We start from the raw sequence: 21131 nt of genomic DNA on the forward strand, positions 1-21131 counted from the left end.
GAAAAAGAAACACAACTTATGGTTAAAAGTCTTTTTATTGGTTACAATATCAGTGTATGGCTGCTTCATCACCATGTTACTTTACAAATACCAAAAAAAAAAAAAAAAAAAATGAGGAACAAAAATGTTATGAAAAATGATTATTTGAAACATGGCACTGTGAAAGTACACAAGGCACCACAGTCCTGGCTTTATCTGCTCAAAAAGGAGGAAAAACAAAAAAGGATACAAATGAGCCAAAAGGATACTTTAAGCATTGGGGTCCTAACGTGTGAAATGCTCTTTCTGTTGCCGAGTTTGAGCGGTTCGGCCCGTTTGAAATAATAATGTGAAATTTTTTTTTTGTTAAAACAGTCCCGAACCAACCACTCAAATCTTCAACATGATCATAATAAAAAACAACCACAAAAAAAAGAATCACTGATTGGCAATCTCTCGACCTCTACAGTACCAACAATAGAAATCTGACTTAAATTCTAACCAATACTAATAAGACAAACTTCCTGTTTAAATTGTAGAATTCAAAGTGACTTCTAAATGACTAAATGCATCCCTTTTCACAGTAATCATCGCAAAAAACACTTAAACCCCAAATTAATTCCTTTACGGTGTGTTACCCAACTTGAGAGGGTTTTTATTAATGCTAAAAAGCATTTTCATACTGTAAAAAGAAAAAAATAATAATTTCAAGCCACTTTCCAATTCCCTTTTATATAAAAAGGCAAAGTAAGAGAAAGATTTTAAATTCTATTCACAGTTACATGAGGTGTTAAGAGCATTAACAATGGCACAAATATCATTTTTAATCAGGCTTGTTAAGGTTACTGACGCACATCTCAAACAGCCAGAAACATTCTGTCAGAACCGATGGCACTTATTATAAATATGGCGAAACGGCTTCATCGCTCTGATCTGATCTACAATTTTTGATGCACAGAAAAAAATAAGCCAAAAATAGTTTAATCATCCTGACCAGGTAGTGTTCTTCATTTCCACCTGTTTGCACACATTTACATGCTGAAACTGACTCCTAATCAACAAAAAAAAATTATATATACTGCTTTGAACGTGCTCCGTTTTGTAACACTGCAACGAATTTAAGGAGGGTTTGTGGCCGTTTCTAATCAATTCAAAGCACGGATTTTCTTTTGTAAGCACCAAGAATGAGATTTGACATACTAGGATTAGTTCTGCTGCGATCGCTAGTATTTAAGGCTAAAGTTCAAGGGCAGATAGATTTTGAATTTCTTTATCAATCAAAAGCAAGACTCTTAAAAACACGGCGTCGTAGAATTAAACATTCAATCTCAAGGCTGAGAAAATTCAGTGCCTTCTTTTCAAACACCTTCAAGCACCAATAAATGATGATTGATTTAGTGGCGTGTAAAAAAGAAAAAAGAAGAAGAAAGTTCATCTGCATGTGTTTAACGCATCCACAATTCACAAACTTTTGTAATACAGACTGCTGTTCACAACTTTCCATCTAGTTTAGCGTTGTTTTCTATGTACACAAAACAGAAAATAAAATACAAAAAAGAAAAGGATTAATAAAAATGTCATGGGGCCAATGATCAACTAGAAAAATATATACATGAACACTATGTATGTATATACTATATGGTATATACATACACATAATGCTGTACATATATACCATATCTATATTCATATACATGTATATTTACATATTACACAATGACACTTTAATAATCTCTTATTATGATTCCTGCGGCCGGCGATTGGCTTTTCCACGGGATTGAACTACATACTGAAAATCATGTGTAATAACTGGAATACAGAGTGGAAAGACGTAGAAATGGGACCAAAGGAAACTGGACCTGGAGATTTTAATACTGCTCTCAGTTCCAGATCCGCAGAAAACTGTCCCATGATCCCGTGGCCACGGCCATTCCGTCATCGTTCACTCCTAAACAGCTGACCCTGTTGTCGTGACCGGCCAGGACACCTGACGGAGGGAGCGAGGCAGATTATTATAATGCAATATATAGTACAGTCCAAAAGTTTGGAACCACTAAGATTTTTAATGTTTTTAAAAGAAGTTTCGTCTGCTCACCAAGGCTACATTTATTTAATTAAAAATACAGTAAAAAAAAGTAATATTGTGAAATATTATTACAATTTAAAATAACTGTGTACTATTTTAATATATTTGACAAAGTAATTTATTCCTGTGATCAAAGCTGAATTTTCAGCATCGTTACTCCAGTCTTCAGTGTCACATGATCCTTCAGAAATCATTCTAATATGCTGATCTGCTGCTCAAGAAACATTTATGATTATTATTATTGTTGAAAACAGATTTTTTTTCAGGATTCCTTGATGAATAGAAAGTTCAAAAGAACAGCATTTATCTGAAATACAAAGCTTCTGTAGCATTATACACTACCGTTCAAAAGTTTGGGGTCAGTAAGAATTTTTATTTTTATTTTTTTGAAAAGAAATTAAAGAAATGAATACTTTTATTCAGCAAGGATGCATTAAATCAATCAAAAGTGGCAGTAAAGACATTTATAATGTTACAAAAGATTAGATTTCAGATAAACACTGTTCTTTTGAACTTTCTATTCATCAAATAATCCTGAAAAAAAATATTGTACACAAATATTTTGTACAATTGTACACATTAAAATGTTTCTTGAGCAGCAGATCAGCATATCAGAATGATTTCTGAAGGATCATGTGACACTGAAGACTGGAGTAACGATGCTGAAAATTCAGCTTTGCATCACAGGAATAAATTACTTTGTGAAATATATTCAAATAGAAAACAGTTATTTTAAATTGTAATAATATTTCACAATATTACTGTTTTTTACTGTATTTTTAATTAAATAAATGTAGCCTTGGTGAGCAGACGAAACTTCTTTTAAAAACATTAAAAATCTTAGTGGTTCCAAACTTTTGGACTGTACTGTATAAGTAATCCGAGAGAAGGGCGTTTGCTCGTACCTGCGCGTTCGCCTTTTAAAGTGTCCCAGACGTTGCAGTTGAAGTCGTCGTAACCGGCCAGCAGGAGGCGTCCACTCTTGGAGAAGGCCACAGAGGTGATGCCGCAGATAATGTTGTCGTGAGAATACATCATCAGCTCCTGATCCGCGCGCAGGTCGAACAGCCTGCAGGTGGCGTCGTCCGAACCCGTTGTGAAGGCATTTCCGTTCGGAAAGAACTGCAGGAGCAAACACAACTCAATACAGCTACCCATGATGCACGAGAGAAGCTTCTCGAGTACAATAAAAACAGCTCTAATGCTCACTATGGATGCAATTATTTGACATTTAATGTGTTGTTATAACAAAAAAAAATGCTTTTCACTGAAAAGTATCAGTTTCCACAAAAATATTAAACTGTTTTCAACATTGATAATAATCAGAAATGTTTCTTGAGCAGCAAATCATCATATTAGAATGATTTCTGAAGGATCATGTGACACTGAAAATTCAGCTTTGATCACTGGATATAAATTACACTTTACTATATATTCACATAGAAAACATCTGATTTACATTGTAATAATATTTCGCAATTTTTACTGCATTTTTGATTAAATAAACGCAGCCACGGTGAGCAGAAGAGACGTAAAGTAGATGTAAACACTTACGCAGACGGCATTAATATCCGAGACGTGGCCGGTGAAGGACTGCCTGCACATCCCGTCTCTGATGTCCCAGAGTTTGGCAGAGGCGTCGCAGGCTCCTGACACGAAGGTCTTTGAGTCGGGACTGACCGACAGACTCATGACATCACCCGTGTGTCCTGTGAAACTGGTGGTCTGTTGGCCCGTCTCAATGTCCCACAATGCACTGCAACAAAAGAGACGGAAGCAAAGCTGAAAATTTAATTTCAATCAAAACCAAAAACTTTTAATTCAAAGCAACATTGCAATAAAAACAAGACAGGAATGCATGAACTAATAAAATGTACACCTTTAATGCAACGCAAGTTGCTTTGGATAGAAGTGTCTGCCAAATGCAGAAATGTAAATGGGAAAAATTAAGGTACAATATGCACATGCCGAATCAAATTAACAATGCATACACCATATATCAATTGGTATTCTAATACTAGAAAATAATTATTGTTACTTATTGCCATTATGATACATATGTACTCACCATGTGGTGTCGCCAGAGCTGGTGATGATCTGATTGTCATCAAGAAAACGACAGCAAGACAGATAACCTACAGGATCGTTCATAAAAAAGTGATTCATTATGCATAGCATTGATTAATTATGTATTGTATAAAACGGCACACAGAAGGAGTTGTATTAGAGCAGAACTGAGGTTTATGAGTTAGCTAAGCTAATAATTATTAACGCACTAATTAATTCATTCATAAAAATGTCACATTTACATAATGCACTACAGGTCAAAATATTTTTTATTGTTATTTAAAAGAAGTCTCTTATGCTCACCTGCATTTATTTAATCAAAAATAAAGTTAAAAGTGTAATATTGTGAAATATTACAACTTAAAATAACTGTTTTCTATTTTAATGTATTTTAAAATTTATTTCTGAATTTTCCATCAAATAAATGCAGCCATGGTGAGCAAAAGAGACTTTTATTCAAAAATTATTATTCAAAACTTTTAATCGCATACTTTCCGTAAAATTAAGCGTGCATCGTTCATTGTTTAATGCATTTATTTTGTCATCATTTGCTATTAGGGCTGCAACGATTAATCGCGATTAATCATTTGCAAAATAAAAGTCTGTGTTTACGTAATATATATGTGTGTGTTCTGTGTATAATAATTATGTATATATAAATACACACACATTCATGTATATATTTAAGAAAAATGTTATATTTATATACAAAATATTTGTTTATATGTAATATAAAATATATATAAATATATATATATATTTATAATACATGCATATATTTCTAAACTTTATACCTGTATGTGTGTGTATTTATATATACATAATTATACACAGAACACACACATATATATTACGTAAACAGAGTTTTATTTTGCAAACGATTAGTCGCGATTAATCGTTGCAGCCCTATTTGCTATTCAAAACTTTTAATTGCATACTTTCCGTAAAATTAAGCAAGCATCATTCATTGTTTAATGCATTTATTTTGTCATCATTTGCTATATCCAGCTAAACTATCAAATTAAAGGATGATTCTCACAAAACAAGCTTCTTTCAAGTTAAATTTAGGTGTTTTTTCCAAAAAAAGGACATTTGAAGACTCCAAAAGGACACTATAATATAAAGTCGTCCATATAATTCATAACTTTATGCACACCAAAGTGTCAGAATAAAAAAAATTTATGAATTCACAGAGTTTGTTTACAGTTTAGACATGTCAAGTTGCAATACCAAACAGGACCACAAGGAGATGGCAAAAAAACCCTGAACCAACCGTCTGGACCTGACTGCATATATACCCGCTACACTACACGGATCCATTCAGAATTACTAAACACAGCAACATACAACGTGAATGTACTGAAATGTGTCTGTGCATAAATACAATCAGTGCGTAATTCTGGGTTCTTTAGTAATTTATTAGCATTAAATTACTGTAACGTGTTAATGATTTTGAATTAATAGCATTCGTTTATGCGTTAATGTTGACAGCCCTAGTAAATATTTAAAGTCAAAGCGGTTCGGCTGACAAAACTGAGGAGATAAATAAACCCGACTGTACCTGTGTGTCCAGCCAGTTCTCGGTTGACCCTGACGTTGCCCTCGCGGGTTTTAAGGCTGTAGGTGGAGCAGATGTTGTCCAGGCCTCCGCAGGCCACGTAGTTCCCGGACGGGGCGTACGCACAGGTCATGACCCAGGAAGAGCGCAGGGGAATAGCGTGCATCTAGAGTTAAAAACATACAACATCCTTCAGTTATAATAAGCAAAAACTGAAGAAAAACAGCAAACAATTTCCAGCAGGACTGTAAAATGATGTGGTGCAGTTGTTAACTAAAGAGATTTAACCCATTTTGTTGGTTTAATGCATTTAGGTTGATTTGGTGATGTTCATGGCTTTAGCATCTCATTACCTTGTTGGTCGTATAACCGTCCCATATGATCAGTTTTCCATCTTGGGAGGCACTGACGAGTAACCTGAAAAAAGCCAAAGAAATTATATATATCCTCACTGCAGCGTATCCATAATGAAATGTAATTAATATGGGACACAGATGGGATTTGAGTAACATGGTGGGAAAGGCCTTATTACAGCTCCACGGAAAACGAACACCAGGGTCCCGAGCGTTATTTCATGCAATATTAATCACACAGTTGAAAGGAATCCCAGAGTGTTTAAAGCAGCGTTTTCGGTATATAAAACCAATCGTGATGTTTAGAGACCGTCCTCTTCACAGTCAAACACACACCTGGAGTCGCTGCCCCAGTGCATGGCGTAGATTTTGGCGAGATGACCTCTGAGTGTGCGTCTCGTTCTCATCTGTATCCGCCCCACTGAGTCCAGGCTCGCTGTCATCTGCCATATGAGCCCAAAACAGCAAGAGATTAAAGATCACACGACATTATCGGCTGCCGTGAAGCAATGGATCATGCATCATCTTCTGTAGCATTTCAATGTTCATTTACACAATATTTACACAAACATCACTAAAAATGCAAACAGAACATAAACTAGTGGTCAAAAGTTTGGAAAAATGAGTGACACAACTGCACTATATGGTATTAGCTTATATACACGCTGCGTTTTTAACCCTGTAAAGCCTGACATATGAAGAATAATCTGAAAGATTAAAAAAAAAAAAAAAAAAAAAAAAAATGGATCGGTTTATTGAAAAATAAATAAATAAAATAAATAAATTTTAGTTTTCAAGTTTGCAAATGTTTTTTTTTTTTTTTTTTTTTTTTTTTAAGTATATTTGTTGCATCAGATTAGTATTTTTGCTCATATAGTATGAATATGGATGAAAAAACACCTTAATTTTATTCAGATTCAAAAATATTCATTGTGGTGCAAATGCTGATATTTATGTGGACCTCGGTGACTGGAAAAAATGCTGGGTTAAAAATAACCCAAGTTGTGTTAAATATAGACAAACCCCAGCGATTGGGTTAAATGTTTAACTTCGGTGACTCTAAAAAATGCTGGGTTAAAATTAACCCAAGTAGGGTTAAATATAGACAAATCCCAGCGATTGGGTTAAATGTTTAACATCGGCGATTGTAAAAAATGCTGGGTTAAAATTAACCCAAGTTGGGTTAAATATAGACAAACCCCAGCGATTGGGTTAAATGTTTAACGTCGGCGATTGGAAAAAATGCTGGGTTAAAATTAACCCAAGTTGGGTTAAATATAGACAAATCCCAGCGATTGGGTTAAATGTTTAACCTTGGTGACTCTAAAAAATGCTGGGTTAAAATTAACCCAAGTTGGGTTAAATATAGACAAACCCCAGCGACTGGGTTAAATGTTTAACATCGGCGATTGTAAAAAAAAATGCTGGGTTAAAATTAACCCAAGTTGGGTTAAATATAGACAAACCCCAGCGATTGGGTTAAATGTTTAACTTCGGTGATTGTAAAAAATGCTGGGTTAAAATTAACCCAAGTTGGGTTAAATATAGACAAACCCCTGCGATTGGGTTAAATGTTTAACATTGGCGATTGTAAAAAATGCTGGGTTAAAATTAACCCAAGTTGGGTTAAATATAGACAAACCCCAGCGATTGGGTTAAATGTTTAACTTCGGTGATTGGAAAAAATGCTGGGTTAAAAATAACCCAAGTTGTGTTAAATATAGACAAACCCCAGCGATTGGGTTAAATGTTTAACTTCGGTGACTCTAAAAAATGCTGGGTTAAAATTAACCCAAGTAGGGTTAAATATAGACAAATCCCAGCGATTGGGTTAAATGTTTAACATCGGCGATTGTAAAAAATGCTGGGTTAAAATTAACCCAAGTTGGGTTAAATATAGACAAACCCCAGCGATTGGGTTAAATGTTTAACTTCGGTGATTGTAAAAAATGCTGGGTTAAAATTAACCCAAGTTGGGTTAAATATAGACAAACCCCTGCGATTGGGTTAAATGTTTAACATTGGCGATTGTAAAAAATGCTGGGTTAAAATTAACCCAAGTTGGGTTAAATATAGACAAACCCCAGCGATTGGGTTAAATGTTTAACTTCGGTGATTGGAAAAAATGCTGGGTTAAAAATAACCCAAGTTGTGTTAAATATAGACAAACCCCAGCGATTGGGTTAAATGTTTAACTTCGGTGACTCTAAAAAATGCTGGGTTAAAATTAACCCAAGTAGGGTTAAATATAGACAAATCCCAGCGATTGGGTTAAATGTTTAACATCGGCGATTGTAAAAAATGCTGGGTTAACATTAACCCAAGTTGGGTTAAATATAGACAAACCCCAGCGATTGGGTTAAATGTTTAACGTCGGCGATTGGAAAAAATGCTGGGTTAAAATTAACCCAAGTTGGGTTAAATATAGACAAATCCCAGCGATTGGGTTAAATGTTTAACCTTGGTGACTCTAAAAAATGCTGGGTTAAAATTAACCCAAGTTGGGTTAAATATAGACAAACCCCAGCGACTGGGTTAAATGTTTAACATCGGCGATTGTAAAAAAAAATGCTGGGTTAAAATTAACCCAAGTTGGGTTAAATATAGACAAACCCCAGCGATTGGGTTAAATGTTTAACTTCGGTGATTGTAAAAAATGCTGGGTTAAAATTAACCCAAGTTGGGTTAAATATAGACAAACCCCTGCGATTGGGTTAAATGTTTAACATTGGCGATTGTAAAAAATGCTGGGTTAAAATTAACCCAAGTTGGGTTAAATATAGACAAACCCCAGCGATTGGGTTAAATGTTTAACTTCGGTGATTGGAAAAAATGCTGGGTTAAAAATAAACCAAGTTGGGTTAAATATAGACAAACCCAGCAATTGGGTTAAATGTTTAACGTCGGTGATTGTAAAAAATGCTGGGTTAAAAATAACCCAAGTTGGGTAAAATATAGACAAACCCCAGCAATTGGGTTAAATGTTTAACGTCGGCGATTGTAAAAAATGCTGGGTTAAAATTAACCTAAATTGGGTTAAATATAGACAAACCCCAGCGATTGGGTTAAATGTTTAACGTCGGCGATTGTAAAAAATGCTGGGTTAAAATGAACCCAAGTAGGGTTAAATATAGACAAATCCCAGCGATTGGGTTAAATGTTTAACGTCGGTGATTGTAAAAAATGCTGGGTTAAAATGAACCCAAGTAGGGTTAAATATAGACAAACCCCAGCGATTGGGTTAAATGTTTAACGTCGGTGATTGTAAAAAATGCTGGGTTAAAAATAACCCAAGTTGGGTAAAATATAGACAAACCCAGCAATTGGGTTAAATGTTTAACGTCGGCGATTGTAAAAAATGCTGGGTTAAAATGAACCCAAGTAGGGTTAAATATAGACAAACCCCAGCGATTGGGTTAAATGTTTAACGTCGGTGATTGTAAAAAATGCTGGGTTAAAAATAACCCAAGTTGGGTTAAATATAGACAAACCCCAGCGATTGGGTTAAATGTTTAACGTCGGTGATTGTAAAAAATGCTGGGTTAAAAATAACCCAAGTTGGGTTAAATATAGACAAACCCAGCAATTGGGTTAAATGTTTAACGTCGGCGATTGTAAAAAATGCTGGGTTAAAATGAACCCAAGTAGGGTTAAATATAGACAAACCCCAGCGATTGGGTTAAATGTTTAACGTCGGTGATTGTAAAAAATGCTGGGTTAAAAATAACCCAAGTTGGGTTAAATATAGACAAACCCCAGCAATTGGGTTAAATGTTTGTCCAACTTGCTGGGTAGTTTTATTTAACTCAACTAAAATGACTGTATGGTTAATATCTATGAATAAATCAATGATTTGTTTCATACCTGTGAAAGTGTGGAGTCACTGCAGGCTTTTCTAGCATCCTAAAAAACAAACAAACACAATTTATGTCACAAAACCTCCCAATCCAAACACACAGCACAGGAAATATATCGTTTACATGAGAATCCTCTCATATGAACACTTCCTTTTGTTGCATTTGGGTTCAGCACTGATGAACATTTCCTCTTACCCGGATCTGGTTGCGAAGCTGTTCCGCTTCCTGTCGCAACTGTTCCAACTCACTCATTGTTCCTGTTTGACCTGCACCAAGACGACAACGTGCTGGACCTGCATGAAATAAATGTGCACTTCTTACACTGTGCCAATCATACAGTATAATGACATCATCCTCACTCACCGGTCAATCACGCGCTCATGAAATCCCTTAAAATGCAATTACAAACGGTCAAAGGACTAGCTTCCTTTGACCAAATCCATTTCAGCAACTTTAATTAAATGCACAAACTGATCTGAGAGCAGTGGGAAATGACAGTGAGCTCAGAGGGTCTTCAAAACCCCAACTGCTGCCAAATGCCACCCATATGTTCACTGACCTTTCCGTCGAATCAAGCGACCGTCAAGCTCAGCTTTGATTGCATATGAATGTGTTAAATAGAGTTAGAAGATCTACTGCAAACTCAAACAGCGTCTGTGCGTTTACAGTAAAGAAGTAAATACTACACTGATGGTTTGGTCACTAATCATCTGGAGATTAGTTAGTTGGTAACACTTTACAATATTGATTAGATTGAAAATGGGCATTTACAACTAGGTTATTAAAAACTAGGGACATTTTTCTCATCGAATTTGTAATAAAAAAGACCTAGATAATGATATATGCAGTTACCATGAATGTATTACTCATACTATTGGGTCACACTGCCTAACCACTACCAGACGGCAACACCCAACATATTTATAATACCAAGGACTACAATGATAATCCTCATCAAATCTGAAGAGAAATCTCATTATCCTTTGGTTTTGACCTTTATGTAATGCTGCATGATTGTAAAAGTGATCAGACACACATAGTCTAATGTTTCCTAAAGCATTAGTTTATCTTTGTGGTCGTCTCTAAGACACAGCTGGACCGTCTGTAGGCCTTTGGCTGGATTTAAGCCCTCTATGGATTCAAACTCACATCAGTGTAACGATGACGTCAACCTTCATCTCATTCGCTCTCCTTCGGACTCGGGCACCGCAATTAATCAAAATAAAACTAAATGGTGATATAGCCTAGCAAAATGAGCTTTCGATAAAACTTGGCAAAAAACAGAAAACGGTGCTACCCGACTAGAGAAAATAAAGAAAACAAGGCCATTGTCTTCCCTTTTGCCAAATATAGGTAGGAAAACTTCAACACCCATAATGCACTTTGCATGTCCAAGGCCACGCCCACTAGTCTGCTATGGATATGCTTAAGAGTCAAATACCGCCTTGCTTTAGTAGGAAATACTTCTTAGCAAACTTTTAGTCAAAATGGTGTTGACTTGTATAATTTGTAGTTTTCAAGCTTTGGAGCGTTATGAATCTTTTGTGTCGAATCAGCGGTTCGGAGCGCCAAAGTCACGTGATTTCAGCAGTTTGGCACGCGATCCGAATCATGGTTCGACACAAAAGATTCATAACGCTCCGAAGCTTCCTGAAGCAGTGTTTTGAAATCGGCCATCACTAAAATAAGTCGTATTTTGGCGCACCAAAAATATTCTCATCGCTTTATAATATTAATATTGAACCACTGTACTCACATGAACTGATTTAAATATGTTTTTAGTACATTAATGGATCTTGAGAGAGGAAATGTCATTGCTCAGGCCTCACTGAGCCATCGGATTTCATCAAAAATATCTTGTGTTCTGAAGATGAATGAAGGTCTGGGTGAACCAATCCTTTAATTTACATATACAAAATCAGACAGCCCTACTTTAAACATCATCATGATGATGCTAACCAAACTATACTATACTGTTCAAATGTCCGACCAAGTGTGCACTATAACACCAGAACACTTTGACTGCAGGTGATGCCCGTCTGGTGCCAGGATGTGTCGGATCTGCTTGGCACGCTCTCAGTGGGCACTGAAATGGCATGCTGGGTTTTTTTGCTCCATTAATGATGACAAAACACACTGCTGAGCCCCGAGTCCTGCTGGACGGACACTAAGACAGCGGATATGGGAATATTCACCCTCCCGATAAATACATACAATTGCAAGCCAGGGTTAAAGGATTAGTTCACTTCAGAATTAAAGTTCCCTGATAATTTACTCTCCTCCATGTCATCCAAGATCTTCATGTCTTTCTTTCTTCAGTGGAAAAGAAATGAAGGAAAACATTCCAGGATTTTTCTCCATATAGTGGACTTCACTGGGGTTCAACGGGTTGAAGGTCCAAATGTCAGTTTCAGTGCAGCTTCAAAGAGCTCTACATGATCCCAGACGAGGAATAAGAGTCTTATCTAGAGAAACCATCTGACATTTTCTATAAAAAAAATAAACATTTATATAGTTTTTAACCACAAATGCTCATCTTGCACTGCTCTGTGATGCTCCACGCATGACGTAATCATGTTGGAAAGGTCACGCGTGACGAAGGTGGAAGTAGGGCGAAAAACTCCATCTCAATCTCTCCTCCAACTTCAAAATCGTCAGACATCGTTGTTTTACCTTTTTTTGTAAAGGTCGTTTGACTTAGTCTTTGACGTTCGCTTGTAGACACTGGATCGGTACTTCCGTGACCTTTCCAACATGATTACGTCATGCGTGGAGTATCACAGAGCAGTGCAAGACGAGCATTTGTGGTTAAAAACTATATAATGTTTATTTTTTTTAGAAAATGTCCGATGGTTCCATTTCCACTGAAGAAAGAAAGACATGAACATCTTGGATGACATGGAGGAGAGTAAATTATCAGGAAATTTGATTTCTGAAATGAACAAATCCTTAAAGGGTTAAAAAATCCCCAGATATTTATTTTCAATTAAGCCAAGGTTGCCAGGCCAATCTATGCAAAACTAAAATAAATAATTATAAAATAAAATCAATATATATATATATATATATATATATATATATATATATATAAAAAATTGATTTTATTTTATAATTAGTTTTTTATAATAGTGTATATATATATATATATATATATATATATATATATATATATATATATATATATATATATAAAATTTGTTTAGCTGCATATATTTTGACCATAAATTGACATCAAGCAGTCATGATCATGTGAATGTGTTGTTAATTTTAAATAAATATTTCAATAATTTAAGTAACTATTTTAGCAAATATTGGAAAAGGAAAATTAACTATATTACTAATATATATATATATATATATATATATATATATATATATATATATATATATATATATATATATATATATATATATAAAAAATTGATTTTATTTTATAATTAGTTTTTTATAATAGTGTATATATATATATATATATATATATATATATATATATATATATATATATATATATATATATATATATATATATAAAAAAAATTGATTTTATTTTATAATTAGTTTTTTATAATAGTGTATATATATATATATATATATATATATATATATATATATATATATATATATATATATATATATAAAATTTGTTTAGCTGCATATATTTTGACCATAAATTGACATCAAGCAGTCATGATCATGTGAATGTGTTGTTAATTTTAAATAAATATTTCAATAATTTAAGTAACTATTTTAGCAAATATTGGAAAAGGAAAATTAACTATATTACTAATATATATATATATATATATATATATATATATATATATATATATATATATATATATATATATATATATATATATATATATATATATATATATATATATATATATATATATTTTACAGCTGAACATCCATGTACTGAAATCTGTTCTCTGAATTCTGTTTGAAAATAACATATTTTCTAAACCCTTAAAATAAGTTGATCAGAGTAAAACTGCAAATATCAACATTATTCATGTTTGACTTTGAGACTCAAAACATATTTCAAAGGTAAAGTGAAAGTAAAACTATGATCTTCTGTTCAAACAATCTCAGTTATTTCCTTCACCAAACACCTTGGATTTGATTTTGAAGATGAAAAGGAAACATTTTATTCCATTTAAACAAGTTGGAAGACATAAACACTAGCAGATTCACCTAACACAGACTTTTATTGAAAACAGACAGCTGATGTTTACTGTAGTAACCTGAAGTGTGTTAATCAAGGACACAATAATAATGTCATCCCAGCTTTCAGTTATCAGCTCAGATATTTCAGCACTACACCACACTGATGATTAACTCCTGCCAGGAAACACTGAACAGATTAAACTGCTGGAGTTCAGACTCAACTCTCGTGTGTAATCAGGCCTCCTGTTGCTTCTTCTTTAAACACAACAACCAGCAGATGATAATTCAACTAATTAGCTACCAAGTTAAGATTCAACCCATCACTGACAGTCAAAACAAGGTCAGCAGTGTATTTAAATCACATTTTACGAGCATTTTACAAGCAGGAAATAGACGAGGAAAGACAAACACAGCGGACGATTGTTTTTCCCCTCACCTGATCAGGCTGGTTTGGGCAAATTCCGCTCCTTCTTCAGATCCCTCGCATGTTGGTGAGCGCACAAATAAATTTCAAAGCAGCACAATCAACTGGAACTCAATTTTAAACACATTTAAAGGGCCACGCAGCCCTCACGCGAGCTGAGAGTCAATTTTCACCAGCAATCTCGTCACCACACCCATAAGGGAACCGGGAACATGGCAACAGACGCGGCGGAGGGGTGACCCGACACACACCGCTGATCTACAAAAGCCTCAAATCGCTGTTTAAAAGCGTGAATGCGATTTATATTATCTAGATATATTTAAAATGCTACAATGTACCTCCAAACTCTGTGTTTTCCGTGTGAACCCGGTCAGAAGTGTAGTTGTATATGCTGTTGTGTTCACCCAGGGAGGAATGGTACAGTCCGTCCGCTGCCTCAACAAAGCGCCTGTAGGAGAAACAGGAAACGTATCCGCTACGTGTTTGATTCTCGCAGGGAAACTTGTTACATTGTTTCTGTCGTAGTAAAAGTTACAGTTAAACTTCGGAATGTTCGGAAACATTCACACGCTGGTCTAGTGATAGATAGATAGATAGATAGATAGATAGATAGATAGATAGATAGATAGATAGATAGATAGATAGATAGATAGATAGATAGATAGATAGAGTACCATAATAAAGGGTACTATATACACAATTTTTGCACATGCACAAATAACTACTTGTATTTGGTCACCGAGGTTAAACATTTAACCCAACCACTGGGTTTGTCCATATTTAACCCAACTCGGGTTATTTTTAACCCATCATTTTTTAGTCACAGAGATTCAACATTTAACCCAGTCGCCGTGTTTGTCCATTATTTAACCCAACTACTAGGTCAAAACAACCCAATTGCTGGGTCTATCCATATTTAACCCAACTTGAGTTATTTTTAACCCAGCATTTTTTAGATTCACCGAGGTTAAACATTTAACCCAACCACTGGGTCAAAACAACCCAATCCATTTTTAACCCAACTTGGGTTATTTTTTAACCCATAATTTTTTAGTCACCGAGGTTAAACATTTAACCCAATCGCTGGGGTTTGTCTATATTTAACCCAAGTTGGGTTATTTTTTAACCCATAATTTTTTAGTCACCGAGGTTAAACATTTAACCCAATCGCTGGGGTTTGTCTATATTTAACCCAACTTGGGTTATTTTTAACCCAGCATTTTTTAGAATCACCAAGGTTAAACATTTAACCCAACCACTGGGTCAAAACAACCAATCGCTGGGTTCGTCCATATTTAACCCAACTCGGGTTATTTTTAACCCATCATTTTTTAGTCACAGAGATTCAACATTTAACCCAGTCGCCGTGTTTGTCCATTATTTAACCCAACTACTGGGTCAAAACAACCCAATTGCTGGGTCTATCCATATTTAACCCAACTTGAGTTATTTTTAACCCAGCATTTTTTAGATTCACCGAGGTTAAACATTTAACCCAACCACTGGGTCAAAACAACCCAATCCATTTTTAACCCAACTTGGGTTATTTTTTAACCCATAATTTTTTAGTCACCGAGGTTAAACATTTAACCCAATCGCTGGGGTTTGTCTATATTTAACCCAAGTTGGGTTATTTTTTAACCCATAATTTTTTAGTCACCGAGGTTAAACATTTAACCCAATCGCTGGGGTTTGTCTATATTTAACCCAACTTGGGTTATTTTTAACCCAGCATTTTTTAGAATCACCAAGGTTAAACATTTAACCCAACCACTGGGTCAAAACAACCCAATCGCTGGGTTCGTCCATATTTAACCCAACTCGGGTTATTTTTAACCCATCATTTTTTAGTCACAGAGATTCAACATTTAACCCAGTCGCCGTATTTGTCCATTATTTAACCCAACTACTGGGTCAAAACAACCCAATTGCTGGGTCTATCCATATTTAACCCAACTTGAGTTATTTTTAACCCAGCATTTTTTAGATTCACTGAGGTTAAACATTTAACCCAACCACTGGGTCAAAACAACCCAATCCATTTTTAACCCAACTTGGGTTATTTTTTAACCCATAATTTTTTAGTCACCGAGGTTAAACATTTAACCCAATCGCTGGGGTTTGTCTATATTTAACCCAACTTGGGTTATTTTTAACCCAGCATTTTTTAGAATCACCAAGGTTAAACATTTAACCCAACCACTGGGTCAAAACAACCCAATCGCTGGGTTCGTCCATATTTAACCCAACTCGGGTTATTTTTAACCCATCATTTTTTAGTCACAGAGATTCAACATTTAACCCAGTCGCCGTGTTTGTCCATTATTTAACCCAACTACTGGGTCAAAACAACCCAATTGCTGGGTCTATCCATATTTAACCCAACTTGAGTTATTTTTAACCCAGCATTTTTTAGATTCACCGAGGTTAAACATTTAACCCAACCACTGGGTCAAAACAACCCAATCCATTTTTAACCCAACTTGGGTTATTTTTTAACCCATAATTTTTTAGTCACCGAGGTTAAACATTTAACCCAATCGCTGGGGTTTGTCTATATTTAACCCAAGTTGGGTTATTTTTTAACCCATAATTTTTTAGTCACCGAGGTTAAACATTTAACCCAATCGCTGGGGTTTGTCTATATTTAACCCAACTTGGGTTATTTTTAACCCAGCATTTTTTAGAATCACCAAGGTTAAACATTTAACCCAACCACTGGGTCAAAACAACCCAATCGCTGGGTTCGTCCATATTTAACCCAACTTGGGTTATTTTTAACCCATCATTTTTTAGTCACAGAGATTCAACATTTAACCCAGTCGCTGAGTTTGTCCATTATTTAACCCAACTACTGGGTCAAAACAACCCAATTGCTGGGTCTGTCCATATTTAACCCAACTTGAGTTATTTTTTAGTCACCGAGGTTAAACATTTAACCAATCGCTGGGTTCGTCCATATTTAACCCAACTTGGGTTATTTTTAACCCAGCATTTTTTAGATTCACCGAGGTTAAACATTTAACCCAACCACTGGGTCAAAACAACCCAATCCATTTTTAACCCAACTTGGGTTATTTTTAACCCATCACTTTTTAGTCACTGAGGTTAAACATTTAACCCAATTGCTGGGTCTGTCTATATTTAACCCAAGTTGAGTTATTTTTTAACCCATAATTTTTTAGTCACCGAGGTTAAACATTTAACCCAATCGCTGGGGTTTGTCTATATTTAACCCAACTTGGGTTATTTTTAACCCAGCATTTTTTAGAATCACCAAGGTTAAACATTTAACCCAACCACTGGGTCAAAACAACCCAATCGCTGGGTTCGTCCATATTTAACCCAACTTGGGTTATTTTTTACCCAGCATTTTTTAGAATCACCAAGGTTAAACATTTAACCCAACCACTGGGTTCATCCATATTTAACCCAACTTGGGTTATTTTTAACCCAGCATTTTTTAGAATCACCAAGGTTAAACATTTAACCCAACCACTGGGTCAAAACAACCCAATCGCTGGGTCTGTCCATATTTAACCCAACTTGGGTTATTTTTTACCCAGCATTTTTTAGAATCACGAAGGTTAAACATTTAACCCAACCACTGGGTTCATCCATATTTAACCCAACTTGGGTTATTTTTAACCCAGCATTTTTTAGAATCACCAAGGTTAAACATTTAACCCAACCACTGGGTCAAAACAACCCAATCGCTGGGTTCGTCCATATTTAACCCAACTTGGGTTATTTTTAACCCATCATTTTTTAGTCACAGAGATTCAACATTTAACCCAGTCGCTGAGTTTGTCCATTATTTAACCCAACTACTGGGTCAAAACAACCCAATTGCTGGGTCTGTCCATATTTAACCCAACTTGAGTTATTTTTTAGTCACCGAGGTTAAACATTTAACCAATCGCTGGGTTCGTCCATATTTAACCCAACTTGGGTTATTTTTAACCCAGCATTTTTTAGATTCACCGAGGTTAAACATTTAACCCAACCACTGGGTCAAAACAACCCAATCCATTTTTAACCCAACTTGGGTTATTTTTAACCCATCACTTTTTAGTCACTGAGGTTAAACATTTAACCCAATTGCTGGGTCTGTCTATATTTAACCCAAGTTGAGTTATTTTTTAACCCATAATTTTTTAGTCACCGAGGTTAAACATTTAACCCAATCGCTGGGGTTTGTCTATATTTAACCCAACTTGGGTTATTTTTAACCCAGCATTTTTTAGAATCACCAAGGTTAAACATTTAACCCAACCACTGGGTCAAAACAACCCAATCGCTGGGTTCGTCCATATTTAACCCAACTTGGGTTATTTTTTACCCAGCATTTTTTAGAATCACCAAGGTTAAACATTTAACCCAACCACTGGGTTCATCCATATTTAACCCAACTTGGGTTATTTTTAACCCAGCATTTTTTAGAATCACCAAGGTTAAACATTTAACCCAACCACTGGGTCAAAACAACCCAATCGCTGGGTCTGTCCATATTTAACCCAACTTGGGTTATTTTTTACCCAGCATTTTTTAGAATCAACAAGGTTAAACATTTAACCCAACCACTGGGTTCATCCATATTTAACCCAACTTGGGTTATTTTTAACCCAGCATTTTTTAGAATCACCAAGGTTAAACATTTAACCCAACCACTGGGTCAAAACAACCCAATCGCTGGGTCTGTCCATATTTAACCCAACTTGAGCTATTTTTAACCCATCATTTTTTTAGTCACTGAGGTTAAACATTTAACCCAACTACTGGGTCAAAACAACCCAATTGCTGGGTCTGTCCATATTTAACCCAACATTTTTAGAGTCACCATGGTTAAACATTTAACCCAATCACTTGGTCAAAACATGGGTCAATCACATGCACACAAAAAAAGCGCAGATAGAAACATATTTTGTGTACATTATCAGTATATCGTTTTGGGCTGTAGACTATTGTGTATTGTGTTTAATGCTGAGAGCAATTATTAAGCAAACTATTTCAAAATTTATGATAAATGCACTCACATTTGGAAATGTTGAATATTTAATGGCATCAATGAAAGGGAACAGTGGGTGAAGAATCAATGCGGTGAGTTGAAAGCGATCTGTTCTCTGTCAGAGATGGTATGGGGTCTTTCAGGGCTTTAACCTCTTTAAAAGGCTTCCAGATGGGGTCACAGCTCCTCAGTTATTGTTATCATTAAAATCAGTATCATATTAGTGATTTTCTTTCTTCTGACACTACATGTATGAGGAAAATAAAACTCTTGGCCAGCCGTCACGATGCAGAGCCGAAGGGAAGAGGAGCACCGGGTCGTTCTATAAAAAGATGCAGCAGAGGCTATAAATAGACGTGTTAATATGGAGAGGATACCCTGCTTCTGTTGTGTCAAACACAGGCACAGTCCAGCTTTCTTCTAAAATAGTCAAGAAAAATATAATATACAGTAATATACAGGAGCTACAGGTACATGTAATGTACAGTGCAAATGCAAAAGCTGAATTCATCACTACATGTATCTCTCTAGGGGAGGCTAGTGGTTGCCGTGGTAACCGTCACAAATGGCGACTGACGTCAGGCACAGAGTATTGCACATCATTCACGTGAACCAACTCAACAAGAGCCTGAGAGTAGTTTTCAACATGGAATAATCAGAGCCTGCTGGTCTGCAAGTTAAATATAAAATATTACGCCTAATTGTACATTTATATAAAAGATATACAAGTGCTATATGAGTGTGAGAAAGCAATGCATGATACAACAGACACACAAAACAAGATATGATGCATCATGAGCAGTACAATTTTAAAATAGCATCAATTAACCCAAAGTCTACTGTATTATATTGTATTCACACATTTCTAAGGCCTTTAAACAATCAACATGATCAAAAACATGATCTGTTGCACACAATCTATACAGTCCTTCTGTCGTCTGATTGATGATTCAATGCTGGGTTAAAAACAACCCAAGTTGGGTTGAAAATGGAGGCGATTGGGTTGTTTTAACCCAGCAGTTGAGTTAAATGTTTGCCCAACCTGCTGGGTAGTTTTATTTAACTCAACTATTGTTTAAAAATAACTATATGACTGACTTAAAATGAACCCAAAGTATGTTGGAAATTAAAAATCAGACACATAATTACTAGAGGCAACAATAATAATCAAAAGGTGAACATTTATTAATAAGCAATTTAATAAATGTTTATTGTTTAGTTATTATTCATTAAACTTATTAATAAATGTTCATTTCCAACATATTTTGGATTCAGTTTAAGCAAGAAATACAGTAATTTTTGAGTTAAATAAAACTACCCAGCAGGTTGGACAAACATTTAACCCAACCGCTGGGTTAAAACAACTCAATCGCCTCCATTTTCAACCCAACTTGGGTTATTTTTAACCCAGCATTTATTTTTTTTTTTTTAGTGTCACCGAGGTTTAAACATTTAACGCAGCCACTGGTTGTTTGTCCATATTTAACCCAACCTGGGTTATTTTTAACCCAGCATTTTTTTTAGTGTCACAGAGGTTAAACATTTAACCCAACCGCTGGGTCAAAACAACCCAATTTCTGAGTTCGTCCATATTTAACCCAACTTTGGTTATTATGTACTTAGACAATA

General features: G+C 35.3%; 1 protein-coding gene across 1 annotated transcript; it reads right to left on the minus strand.

Annotated features, from left to right (window-relative positions):
* Positions 1-16: 16 nt before the first annotated feature.
* Positions 17-14701, minus strand: gnb4b (guanine nucleotide binding protein (G protein), beta polypeptide 4b). Its single transcript, XM_048172063.1, has 10 exons — positions 14507-14701; positions 10096-10193; positions 9908-9946; positions 6380-6486; positions 6044-6107; positions 5694-5856; positions 4134-4200; positions 3620-3821; positions 2971-3187; positions 17-1966 (listed from the first exon to the last, which is right to left on the minus strand). The coding sequence occupies exons 2-10, from the start codon at positions 10150-10152 to the stop codon at positions 1860-1862; spliced, it is 1023 nt and encodes a 340-aa protein (XP_048028020.1). The 5' UTR covers positions 10153-10193; positions 14507-14701; the 3' UTR covers positions 17-1859.
* Positions 14702-21131: the final 6430 nt, after the last annotated feature.

Source organism: Megalobrama amblycephala, linkage group LG21, assembly GCF_018812025.1.
Source record: "Megalobrama amblycephala isolate DHTTF-2021 linkage group LG21, ASM1881202v1, whole genome shotgun sequence".
Classification (NCBI taxonomy): Eukaryota; Metazoa; Chordata; class Actinopteri; order Cypriniformes; family Xenocyprididae; genus Megalobrama; species Megalobrama amblycephala.